This window comes from Camelus ferus, chromosome 6 (genome assembly GCF_009834535.1).
Source record: "Camelus ferus isolate YT-003-E chromosome 6, BCGSAC_Cfer_1.0, whole genome shotgun sequence".
Taxonomy (NCBI): domain Eukaryota; kingdom Metazoa; phylum Chordata; class Mammalia; order Artiodactyla; family Camelidae; genus Camelus; species Camelus ferus.
In genome coordinates this window covers 67,355,858-67,369,562 of record NC_045701.1, presented here as the reverse complement: position 1 = coordinate 67,369,562, position 13,705 = coordinate 67,355,858, and the positions used below count along the sequence as shown (strand labels likewise).

Here is a 13,705-nt window from a genome sequence, read left to right as displayed (position 1 = left end):
CTGGACCTTATTAGCTTGTGAGGTACTCAGGAATTAACAGTTCAAATTGGAAGAGAAGAAAAAAGGCAAAAATGTTAAAATTAAATAATACAATCTTGGCTTCTGGACAAATGAAATAATAGAGATTTATTCTCCCACATGAACCAAAACAGAATAAGATATATGAACCAATGGTTTGCAATATGCTAGACATAAGGAAACAAACAGTGAACCCTCAGAGAAAGGAAACAGGTAAGGCCAATATTCAGTTTACTGCCCTGAGGGTTTCCAGGTTGTAGTGCAGGGAGGGGACCCATGTGATGTCTCCTGAGTTGAGGAGATGGAACTGTGAGCCTGGAGAGACCAAGGCAGCTAGATTCACCAGACAGACAGTACACCAGAGAAAAGTGCATGGAGAGGGAACTTGGAAGCTCTGCTGAGGGTCTTCAAAGAGTATCTACAGGGGCCACAGTATTCAGGGGACTCAGAACATGTGTGTGAGAGGAAACTACACATGGCCAGAGAAAGAACCACACCCAAGGATTAGAGAGAATAGTACCCGGGCCTCACGCAGGGCTGGCCATAGTGCCTGTTCTCACACATCAGACTGAAAAACTCAAGATTCCCAGGGCACTGGTCAGGGTGCTCAGCAGGGTGTTGCCTCAGTTGTGTATGGGAAGGGGGAAGAATATTAGCCCTACATTAAACACAGCCTTAGTCCCAATTAAGCAATCTTAAAAGTTAGATCTGAGAGGATCAAACTGTTAACAAATAACTTAACAGTGTCCCCCCCCCAAAAAAGTTTAAGAATATTTCTAGAAATACAAAAATACCCAATACCTAATAAGGTAAAATTTATAACGCTTGGTATCTAATCAAAAATTACCACACATGCAAAAAATCAGAAAATTATGACTCATGGAGGAAAAAAAAACAATTAATCAAAACCAACCCATATGCAGCACAGAAGTTAGATTATGAGACAATGACATTAAAAGAGTCAGAAGTGAACTCTGTATGTTCAGAAAGGAAAATAGAGGCATGAGAAAGATAGAAAAGACCTAAATCAGACTTCTAAAGATGAAAACTCTTAAGTTCTGAGATAAAAAATACACTGGATAGGATTAATCGCAGGTTACACATTACAGAAAATTAGTGAACTAACAACAAAGCAATAGCAATAGAAAGTATTCAAAATTAAACACACAGGGGAAAAAAAAAGGAAATCAAATGAACAAAGCATCAGTAAGTTGTGGACAAATTCAAGAGGCCAAAGATATATGTAACTGGAGTTCATAAGGGTGGGGGGAGGGATAGCAGAAGAGAAGGGAAAAAACTTGAAGTAATAATGACCAAAATTTTCTAAATTTGATGAAACCAGGCCACAGATGCAGGCCATACCTCAAGTAAAAAACATGGAGAAAACCATAGGAAGGTACATCATAATCAAACTGACAGCACAGAGAAATACAGGTCTGCACAAAAGAACCAAGAGCACAGACAAGGGCGATGGCATGGCCGACAGCTGGGCAGACTGCACCGCAGGGGCACCAGCCACACGGGCCTGACTTAGATGATGAGTTTCTAGACTTCCAGGGGAACAGAAGGAGACTGCTGGGGGTTTCAGAAGGGGTGCAGGCCTGAGGGCATACTGTGGTCTTGAGTACAACTTGGCTCCCATGGTCGTCACTTGCTGGTATTTATGTCTGCTTGCATCCCCTTCCACATTGTACCAGAGTTGCCCTCTGTGACCAGTTAATACAGAAGGAGTGGTGGTGTGCAACATCAGCCATTCCGTGAGGAAAACTCAGGCAGTCTACGGTGAGGCCCACGTGGCGAGGAATGGAGTGAGCTGTCTGGCCAATAGTCAGCAAGGTACTGAGGCTTGCTAACGGCTTCAGTTGACTGCAGCCACTTATGATTGTAGCATCGTAACACATGCTGAGCTGGGATCATCTAGCTAAGCCAGTCCCAAATTCACGATCCAGAGAAACGATGAGAAAGTAAGCACTTGTTAAAACCAAACAAAATGCCATATTTTGACATTATGAACAAACAGTACAACCAAATCAGAAATGAATCCAAACCAAGTTACTTTCCCCCAATCCAAAGAACAAAATCATTCCTCACCTGCAATACTGTGAACACTGTGCTTACATGAATAGCAAAATACAGCACACCAATTACAATGCATACTACTAGGTCAGACTGTAAACGCTCACTCTGTGGAACAAACAGAATTATCAAACATTACACAAAATTTTAAAAATCTTTACTCCCAACTGATCAAGTTTAAGAAATAAATTTTCAATGATCCTATTCTGTAGCACTTACAGATACTCCTTACATAGCAATAATTAACTGTAATAAGTCTTATTTTCTTCCTCAAATCTTCATATGTTGGCCGGACACTGCAATACCAAGTGACTTAAACTAAACTTAACCAGTCCCACACAGCGTATAACATATCATAACAAAGTCTTTTTAAAATGAAGATTTCTTCCCCTCACTGGTCTGTAAGTTTTACTTTTACATATGGGAAAAGGAAATGAGATAAAGTTACTGTATGTTTATAGGGTATATATCCTTTTGGATAACAAAGGTGTATTTTCACTGGCCTTCTGAAATGTTGAAACCGTACGCACAATGTCCTATTTTACTTACTGGATTTTGGTTATTTTAGTGGTTGCAGTAAAACCCAGAAACTTCTTGATATCTTTGGTCATCAACTGACTCACAGATTTATGCTTTTAAGCTAGACTCAGAAATATCCTACTATATTTAACATGAAATGTCCTTTGCTAGTATGGAAACTCAAGTCAGAAAAACTATATTTTATCTTGAGGCAGTTTTGTACTTTTCTAAAGTTTTCTAAAGCATATGTGAACAGCTCAAGTTCAGTGAAGGTAAATATTATGGCTAATTCAAGACCTATATAAATTTAGTTGTTCACAAATGAAAATATGTAAGATAACTTGGAAAAAGAACATTTTATGTTTTGTCCCATAAAACAGATATGAATCTGTAGAATTCATTTTTTAAATAATTACTAAAAGAATGCAGGTAACACTAAAATTCACTAAATTAGAAAATTTTTAAAAATCACTACATTTACTTAAGTATATTAAATTAGTACAGGCTATTGTCCTCTCCTTCAATCTGGAAAATAAACTCACACACACTTTTCAGACTTGAGAAATAAAACATGCTAGAAGACCAACAGATGACTTACAAGGACATCGTTTTTATCAATAAGAATAACAACAAAATAAATCTAATTTATGTTAATAGCCATCTTTCAAATCCTAATTTAAGTTCAATAGGATTAAGAATTCTATAAATAAAATAACTTAATTTCACCTTACCCAAAATGAATGATTAGCATACTATTCAACATGGAAAGAATCATTGAGGACTGATTATTTCTTACATGTTAAAATTGGAAATAAGATCATCAACCATGTACAGCTCTCTCTAGTTTCTCCCCAATTACTAAAATTGTGTTACTTCAAAAATGATCATGACAAACTGTCTAAAATTTACAATTTTAAAAAGCTAAAGATTTTTAAAAGCTAAAACTTACAACAGAATTTCTAAGTTTTTCAGGCAGTGGATCTTTTACTTCAGACAGAGGGTCTTCTGGATTTTTCTCTTCTGTTTTTGGAAAAATCTTGGATTGTACCAAGGAGCTTTACATTAAAAAAAATGAGAAAATAATTAATTTAAAAATACATTTATAACCTAAAAACTAGTACTTCATAGCAAATAAAGTTTATGATAGAAAACCAAGTAATCCAAGTATATTTAATCATTAGCAAATGACAAATTCTAAAAAGTTTAAGATGCCACAAATAAGCATACAATAACAGTATTTTTATTAAAATATAGTTTTAACACTCAGGAAAGAAAAAGCTAACAAAATCTCTCACAGCCAGTGGTGGTCAGAATGACCTGAAGTTAACATATTTTGAAACCAAATATAGACAAGTTAATAGTATTTTGATGAGGCACTGGGAAAACAGATCTTGGAAGTTAAATTTGAAAGAAATGCAAACTTGTTTAAACTTCTTTAATTCAATAACAACTGATTTCACTTACAAAAGTACAGATGGATCACTGCTTTGTCGGCTGAGATGATAGGACACTGCCACTAACAAACCACAAAAAATGGAGAAAAGTACTGGAACATGCTGGCCATCCCAAGAATCCTGTTGGAAAAAAAAAAAAGTTTGACAGAACAATACACTCCTAATTCATAGTCATATAATTCTTTATGTCAATATTTTGGAGAAAGATAACTGAATTCAATAACCTTTTTAGCCGCATTATTAATTGCATTTTATTCCAGATAAATTTAATGTTACTATTTTCTGATGAACTAGAACCTAGCCGCTAGATCACCTCCAGATTTCTTTTGGTACTAAAGCTCTACTATACACCATGAATAGTACATGTGTTTCTGGTATGTGTTGCTGTCAATTTCTTTCATATTTTAAGTGATATTAAGTTTACAGCAAACTACATTCTCCCTTTTGAAAAACAAAAGAACTTGGTGTAGCAAATTTCTGATTACATATAATGGAGTAGGAAAAGGCAACACATGGTACAACACATTAGGCAGACAGACTGCTGACATTTGGTGTGCTACTTCTTGATGCCTTTGTTCATATAACATGCCACTCTATCCTCCGGAGCACTGAGCAGATAGTCCGTGTTTCCTGAATGAATGAACTGCATATTACTAGAAATAAACAATACAAAGGCTGGCTTCTAAGGCCAACCAAACATGTGAGTGTGGATATCCATGTCTGCTTTGCTCACCGCAGGATCTCTGGAGTCTACAAGCATGGCACCTAGTATAGAATAGGTAACACTGGTAAAAGGAAACAGTTCTTAACAGTTCTTAAGTATGGCCTGAGAGGTAAACACCTTTGTCTTCCTCTGAGGATTCAAGAAGGGAGAATGGCAGGAATGGGTAATCAAATGGTAGTTTATTATACAACTTGCTTCTTCTTTTTCCATTTAATAATAGTCTTGAAAATTATTCCACAAAGCAACAGAGAGATTTCTTTTTAATGGCTACATGAAAATCATTCATCATCATCATCATCATATTATGTGTTATCACACTACGTGTCGAGCCCAATTCTCAGATCTTTATAAATACTTCCTAAATAATTCTTACAATCATCCCTGGAGATTTGTACTGTTACTCCCCAATTTATAAATGAGGAAATTAAGGTACAAATGGCTTATATAATTTGTCCAGTTAAGTGGTAGAGCCAGGAACTAAACTTCCTGAGATGCCTGAATTCACTGAGAAGAAAGTTACACAATATGTGAAGAGTTCGAGAATGAAAGAGAGTTATATAAATACATATGAAACACAGTAAAGGAGAAAATGAAATGTATGCAGGAATATATTTGCATGGTGATAATAAGGTGAACATATTAGGGGTATGAAGGAGACAAGGAGACTGGGTTGGTAGACAATGTATGAGGTGAGAGGTGAAAGAAAGTTAAACCTACAACTTCCACAAAGTGAAGTTCATGAATAACGCCTAAAACTTGACAGAACACAAGAAGTGGGAGTGTGAATTAGTTACGGAGGGATATGGGAGCAAATACCAAAAGAATATGCTCAAAGAATTGAAAAGAGGTAACTCTGAGTAAGGGGTAAAGGGGTGGGGGGCCTTCCTGGTAGTAAGTCTTGTAGAAATATTTGACTCTATAAGCATGTACAACTCTGGTAAGAATTAAAACTAAAAAAATAGACATCTAGCACAACCACTTTGGAAAACTGGCAACTCCATTTTAGGTATCTACCTAAGAAAAATGAAAACATATGTCCACAGGAAGACTTGTACAAGAAAGTTCATAGCAGCCTTATTCATGATAACCCTAAATTAGAAAGAACTCAGATGTTCATCTCTAGGACAGTAGATAAACCATGATCTATTCATACAGACAAAATAAGGAGGATTTAAAACTAAATAGGATACTTAATCTGCAATAAAAAGGAACAAACTATTGATACACATAATGTAGATTTATCTCAAAAATACATTAAACAAGACACATCAGCTACAGAACAGTAAATATGATACAATTCCATTTATATGAAGTTCAAGAACTGCAAAGCTACAATAAAAGCACCTGGGCAGAGGGGCTGGGAGAGAACAAGAGCAACTTTCTATTGGTGATGAAACTATTTTATATCTTGATAGTGGTGCATATTACATAGGTGTGTGCATTTGTCAAAACTTATCAAAGTGTGTACACAAGATACGTGGAATTCACTGTATATAAATTTTGCCTCAATTAAAACAAAACAATATTTAGAAAAAAACACAAAATGCCTGTATCTGACAAATGCTTGACATTACTTTTTATTGTTCTCAGACAAAAGAAAAACATACTTAAATTGGCCTCAAAATGACTTATCTTGTTCAGTAAGAATTTGGAATAATCATGCATACAATGTAATTCAAAAATATATAAGTTGATAGTGACTACTACCTTCATTGAGTACTAACTAGAAAAACAAAGAGCAAAACAAACCCAGCCACCTCTGAGTTTTTAATAAACTCCTGATTCAGACTGGGAGGAAATTCAGAAACTATGAAAAACAAAATCACTTAGGGAAGTTCACCTTGATCAAAAGATTAAAAGGTAAATTTATTCTACACACTGTAGCAGGTCTGAAAGTTTCTGCTTTATCATGTAATGCCCAAATTCTAGTAATCTCTTAAAACTATGTAAACATCTAGAAAGTATACACATATTAATAAGAAGCACTAAAACTGTCTTAGAAGAAACATTTTAATGTTTAATAAGCTTTAATGGTTAAGGAAAAACAAAAAAGTAAACACAAAGAAAGCAGAAATCAAAAATGATAGATGTAAAAGTCTGTATTAGCGTATAAAAAGAAAAATTAAACCATTACTAAACACATGCCATAATGCCCCTCACTGAGTCTAACTGTCCATCAGTAACCTCTATTATCAACTTGCTGTGTATTCTTCCATAAATACTCTATGTATATACATGCCATCAGATGTATTACAACACACACACACAAAGGAAACATCCAGTTTTTGGCATACTGCCTTCTTTTTTATTAAAAATACACACACACAAGAAAATGTGGTATGTTTATGTACACACACACACACAGGAATGTTATTCAACCTTAAAAAAGACAGAAATCCTGTCATTTGCAATAACATGAATGAAACTGAAGGACATTATGCTAAATGACATCAGCCAGACAGAGAACTACAAATACTGTACGGTACCACTTATACGTGGAATCTTAAAAAAATAAAACAAAAAAGTCAAACTCATAGAACAGGAAAGTGGTTGCTAGCAACTGGGAGGTGGGGGAAACAGGGGAAGGTTCATAAAGGAGTACAAACTTTCAGTTATAAGAGGAATAAAATTTAGGTGGGGGATGGGCAAAATGGGTAAAAGGGGTCTAAAGGCACAAACTTCCAGTTACACGATAAATAAGTTCTAGGAATATAATGTACAGCATGGTGACTATAGTTAATAATGTTGTATTGCACACCTGAAAGATGCTAAGAGACTAAATCTTAAAAGTTCTCATCACAAGAAAAAAATCTGCAACTATATATGGTGATAGATGTTAATTAGATTTATTGTGATCATTTTGCAATATATACAAATACTGAACCATTATCTAAAACTAATATACTGTTATGTCAATTATGCTTCAATAAAAAATTAAAATAAAAAATTTTTAAAGATGATTAAGGTCTGAGGATCTAAAATATAACATAGTGATGACAACTGATAACACTGTATTGTACAAATAAAATTTTCAAAGAGAGTATTATTTAAATGTTCTCACTAAAAAAAGGTAAATATGTGAGATGATCAAGGTGTTAACTAGATGGGGGAATCCTTTACAAAGCATATGTATATCAAATTATCACACTGTACAGTTTAAATATCTTATTATTTTATTTGTCAACTGTATTTCAATACAACTTGGAAAAAAACTGTATGTCTTGGAAATCATTCCACATTTACACACAAAAAAATCTGTTTTATTCCTTTTTATGGTTGTATAGTATTCCACTGTGTGGTCATACCATAATTGATTTAACCAGTTACAAATGACAGATATTAGGTCATTTACAGCTTTTGCTGTTACAAACACTGCTATAGTGAAATCTTTGCACATAATTTTTGCTCATTACATAATTAAATCTGCAGATTTATTACATTATAATGGGGAATATCTAACACTAAAATAGTCTAATACAAGTGCAATGGCCAAGAAAGAAAAGACTTATCTTCCTTCCTGTCTTAGGACACAAGGTTCTGGCAATTCTACAATTGTTGATCTTCTGTATAATTATAGTTAAACAGGCCTTTAGAAACCTAGAAAACCTACTATACTGTTAACTTCTAGGACTGCAACTTTCAAATAATGACCATTTATCAAAACATGTTCTCCAAACATAGATCTAAATCCTTTATACAATAGGATGGTTTATAGATAGCATACTTGGGAGAAGCTTGGATTTGGATCTCATTACCTCCAGTTCCTTTGTGGGCTGAAGGTCATCAACTATCTCCCTCTCTACTCAATTTTCCACCTCTCCTTTTAAATACAATCAAATCTCAGATTTTTTTTTTTAATAAAACCCAGAAAACAATCCCCATCATGCACAGGTTTTCCAACTATATTCTAGAAAGAGTAGAATATATTTTCATAGTATCTATTCAAACTTACATTGAGCTAGCTTCTTTAGCCAAAATACCAAAGAAGCTATTTTGTTAAAGTCACCAATATCCTATTAACTGCCAAATTCAATAAAATTTTTTTCAGACTGTATTGCCTCTGAAGTTTCCTTTGTCGGATTCTTGTCTATCCACTGCTTAAATATTGGCATTTCGCAGGGTTCTATCCACATCCATTTTCTCCTGCCAATTCAGACTACCAGTCTTTTTCTTATACTTTATTTAACCAGTTGATGAATTCTAAATCTTTTAATCATTACCTTAAATAACTTAAATAACTACCAGAGTCCCCAAATACTTTCATTGAATCCAATTTTAATTAAGTTCCTCATAATTTCAAGACTGTAGCACTAGAGTCTCCCTACTTCTGATCCTTTCTGCGTATATCTGAGTCTCCTTCACACTGGGGTCAAGTAATCTTTCTAAAATGTAACACTGATCATTTCCTTACTTTACTTCAAATATTTTGATGGTCTTCCATCCCCAACCAATATGTTCAGAAAAAAAGATACTTCATAATCCAGCCACTGCTTACCTTTCCAGCCTTACTGTAGGCCACCTTTCCTCATGTACCCAAATTCCCAGAGATTCCAAATTGTATGCTGTTTCCTGTACACAACACACTTTCTTTATAACTCTATGGCTCTTCATCCCTTGTTTGAACTAGCTAATTCCTATTGTCCTTCAAATTTTGGTTAAAAAACTACCCCCTTGGAGAATCATCTTTAATCCCTTTGGGCTGAATAATGTACTATTTGTATGCCTGTAACATTCTGTTTTCACAGCCTTCATCACCGTCTATTAAAAGCATCGGTTGACTTGTTAATCACAGTTAACATATAAGCAACTTAAAAGCAGGAAATGGTATTTAGTACAGAACAGGCACACAGTAAGCACAGTAAATGCTACTGAATAAATGAAGCAAGGAAGGATCCCAAGAGTCACTTTTCATAGCCCTTTCAATTCTATCATTCTTAGATTGTCTTGCATCAATCATAAAAAAATAATCATACCAGGCGTTGAGAGTTGTTTATGAGAAATCTAAAATTTTTACATTTACAATTGGTGATAATTGTTTAAAAACTGAACTAATAAGGCTCATCCAGATCCTTCTAAACCAATAATGACATTATATTTCAATGCAGTAATTTTACTAGAATGTATCTTAAATTGAAGTCCTTGAACTTGTCTTCATATGTTTAAGAAAAAAACCTTGATATAAACAGCAGTTACATGTATTCTTAACTAGAAATCTAATTTTAGTATATGTGCTGCTGAAGCGACCACTCTTAATTAGAAATCTAAAATTAATTTCATATTCTGTTATTTTCATACCTACCTCTACCTCAGACCAGCCCAGTTTTTAATAATGTTTCTAATATTAACATATGATTATTGCATGAAAAGATTTTTTTAATAATGATTAACTATGAAATTGCTTTCAAATTCAAAATAAATGAGAATGATAATAATGTTCAACATATGAAGACCATGGAAAATTAAATGAAGTGGTACTAGGAAAAAAAAATCACTATTAGTCAATTTAAAACAATTTTCATATGGAAAGACAGACTTAAAGACAAAACATACTCCATGTGTTGCTCACCTTTAAAGCGCCGTAACACAATCCATACAGTAAGGCTACCGCCACAATGCTACAGATGAAACTGTACAGTGCTGCAAGCAGGCTCGTAGTGGCTAGAGAGGAAAGGAAAAAGGAGTCAATATTTATAAACATTTATGGCAAAAAAGGTATCTTAAAAGGTCAATGAAAAGTATTAAAACTGGTGCAATACTGACTATAATTAAATATCACTTGTTTGATTTACAAAAAATTCAGTTTCATCTGTCCTTTCAAAAAATTCTGAAATGACAAAGGTTTACAATCAACAATTTCTGATGCAGGATAAAATATATTCACCTTGGAGGTAATATACAGCAGAAAATAGTTATACCCATATTATGCTTCAAGAATGTTATTTTCTATAAGCATGGGAAAATGAAGCTCACAGAGCCCGAAAAGGAACTAGAATTGTATTAAGTATTCACTGAAGATATTAGTCTATGTAAACAGAACTTAGTGTTACCCACAGAAGTAAATTTATATTCCCATGTGTAAATTAATTCTCACAAAAAAGTATAGATCTGACTAATTACTAACAATAATAACAACAAAAATAGATCTAATGGGATTACTGATAATAAGGAATAGAGGATGGCTAAGATAACTATCCTTTATTTTTAAAATATGAATTAGACTTTCTTTAATAGTAACTTTCTATGCTGATCACAAATATAAAGGAAAAAATTTTCTTTAGGAGATATTAAAAAACTAACACCTTGCACAAGTTTATAAATTATAATATGATGACACCCACTATTATAAATTACCTACACTAAACCCTCTCCATAGTATTTAGATGAAAGTAGCACCTGCAATAGTCCTTAAATACTGAAATTGTTTTCTACTCATTAAGCTGTGCTGAAGACCAGCCCAGCCTTAATTCACGCTCCTTCAAAAAATTCTCAAAACATTAAAAATGCTCTAGATACATAGCAAATAGAAAAAGCTTAGTTCCTATTTAAAATTTAAACCATAATACCAACACTTTATCAGCAGAGATAATTTCAGTGCACATACTTGGAAGACATGGACTGCAAGTGTGAAGTATGAATAGAAATAAAGTGTTAAGTTCAGTAATTTCTTTCCCTTTCATATTTTTTTCTCTAGTTGTACACTCATCTTTCAGTAGAATGTTAGATGGTTAAACTAAATAAAGGTATATTTTAACCACAGTGGTTACCCAAAGAGTTATTTTCAAGTTCTGTAAAACATTATCTATTCCAGAGTAATTCTGGTATGATCTACTTTATTTTGAAAAGAAAATGTACATATAACAGGGGAATAAATTTTTAAGTATATCAATTCACACCCACATATTCTACTCTAAAAAAAGAGATATTTCTAAAAATCTTACTTAGTAAAATGCTTTTACTAAAAGCATTCTGATTTTGGTGTTTCCATTCTAAAGATAAAACAAAGCTCTGAAACCAAATATATAGACATATTAAATGCTTATAGTGGTTCAAAATCCAAATATAATGCCAGGTATCTGAACTCCATCTATTTGGGATAAATGATCTTTTATAAATATTTCGTAAGTCTAAACAGGCTCCACATAAACTCACTATAACATTTACTTTTAGACAATAATATTTTAACACCTTTACAAATCAACTCCATTATTCCTGGATCTTTCACTAAAGTAGCAGACTTGACTATTTTTTCCTATACAAATTAATTCCTATTCTGTCTTTAATTACTAAATAAGTGTCTTTTCCTTTCTAATTTCAATTCTAAAATGAAAACTGGAAAAGCATTTTGATGTTCAGTTTATTACATAATGATCTGTAAAAGTAATACTGTAATCTGTAATTTTCATAAGGAAGTACTCACCATTACCACCAAAGATATGAATATCCAATTGTTCACAAAGGTACATTACAAATGTATTCACCTGAGGCAGGAGACCAATGAAAAATACTATTGGGAAACAGAGTGTAAACACTACAGAAGGAAAGAAAAGCAAAGTAAAAATAGTTTATCACATCCATCCTTTTGTCTACCTAAAACCATAAAATAAATAATAAAAAGAAACCTGAGTTAATATAAATTATTAAGCAATTTTTTAAAATTACTTAAAACTACTAAGAAAACTTCTTAAAATATACCATTTTAAATTATTTCTCTCTATATAACTGCTTGAATGTTAAATAATCTTTTCAACTATAAATAGTTTTAAAATAATGTCAACCATTTTCACATAATAGGAAACTGAGATAACGAATTCAAAGGAAATCCTTCATTGCACCTGCTTTAACAGAAGAATTACAATAATATTTGTTCATCATTAGCTACTTTCATTCCTATTAGCCTTACAGTTTTGTTCCTGACTGAGAGGATTACAAAAAAACAGCAACATAAGCCCATTAAAACTAGTAATTGGTCTATTTATCACTGCACGGTTTATATATAAATAATGTTATGATCTAAGGTACATTAAGGATGACTCACCTATAACTAAATCCCTGGCTGATATAAGCACCAGCGGATTGGTGAAAGTTATTCCATATAATTTGAACTTGGTTGTAGTGAGGTTTCTGCTACCATAATCCAAGAGCCAAATAAGACCACAACACAAACAGAAATAAACTGGTCTACTGTAGGCAATGATACGATTATGACCCTGAAAATGATATTAAAAAAGAAGTCAGTTTAGTTAATTTTAAGAGTCACAACTGGCTACTGAGACCTTTGATGGCCTATATTCTAAGGATTCAAAACGTTTCCACATGGAAGTCAGGTTTCTGACTGTGGCAGAAGGGAATTACAAATATGGAAATGAAGAAGAATAGAATAAACCCTACAATCCTGGGATGAAATTAGAGGTATTAGTATGAACTCATTATTTTTAATATGCATATAAATAGATATAAGAATAGATGTGTGTGTATACGTGTATGTGTGAACGTAAGTGTATACAAATATTTTCTATCTTTATTCACTGAAAGGACCTAGAAGCAGTGACATCCTAGTAATAAAGGTAACTAGAATCCAGATCTTAGTTTATGAGAAACATTATTCACTAAAAAGAACCAGAGATCCATAGAGAAAAGGCTAGTTTGGGGCCAGGGTAGGGAACGTCTAAGACGAGCCTGGGACGTATTGTTGTGCCAAAAAGGAAGAAGGTACTTAAAAGAATGATAAGGATAAGTCAAAATGACACCAAGGGCAGTCTGATGGATTCCCAATGGCCAAATCAGGGACAGTTTGAGCATCGAAATAATGATAGTAACATTATAGTTCATTTAGTAAAATAAGAAACCACGAATACACACCTACAAGAAAAGAGAAAGTTCTTTTAGTAAAAAGTCAACTAATAAATGTAGAGGA

General features: G+C 33.3%; 1 protein-coding gene across 2 annotated transcripts in view; it reads right to left on the bottom strand.

Moving 5' to 3' along the window:
• The window catches only part of PCNX1 (pecanex 1), a 157,501-nt gene that overhangs the window by 43,542 nt on the left and 100,254 nt on the right, over positions 1–13,705 (bottom strand). For both annotated transcript variants that reach the window (XM_032482298.1, XM_032482299.1), the window contains 6 exons: positions 12,827–12,998; positions 12,209–12,319; positions 10,358–10,449; positions 4,078–4,187; positions 3,563–3,668; positions 2,110–2,202 (listed from right to left, as the gene is read on the bottom strand). In XM_032482298.1, the coding sequence (XP_032338189.1) occupies positions 2,110–2,202; positions 3,563–3,668; positions 4,078–4,187; positions 10,358–10,449; positions 12,209–12,319; positions 12,827–12,998 (684 nt within the window). The remainder of the gene's footprint in view (positions 1–2,109; positions 2,203–3,562; positions 3,669–4,077; positions 4,188–10,357; positions 10,450–12,208; positions 12,320–12,826; positions 12,999–13,705) is intronic.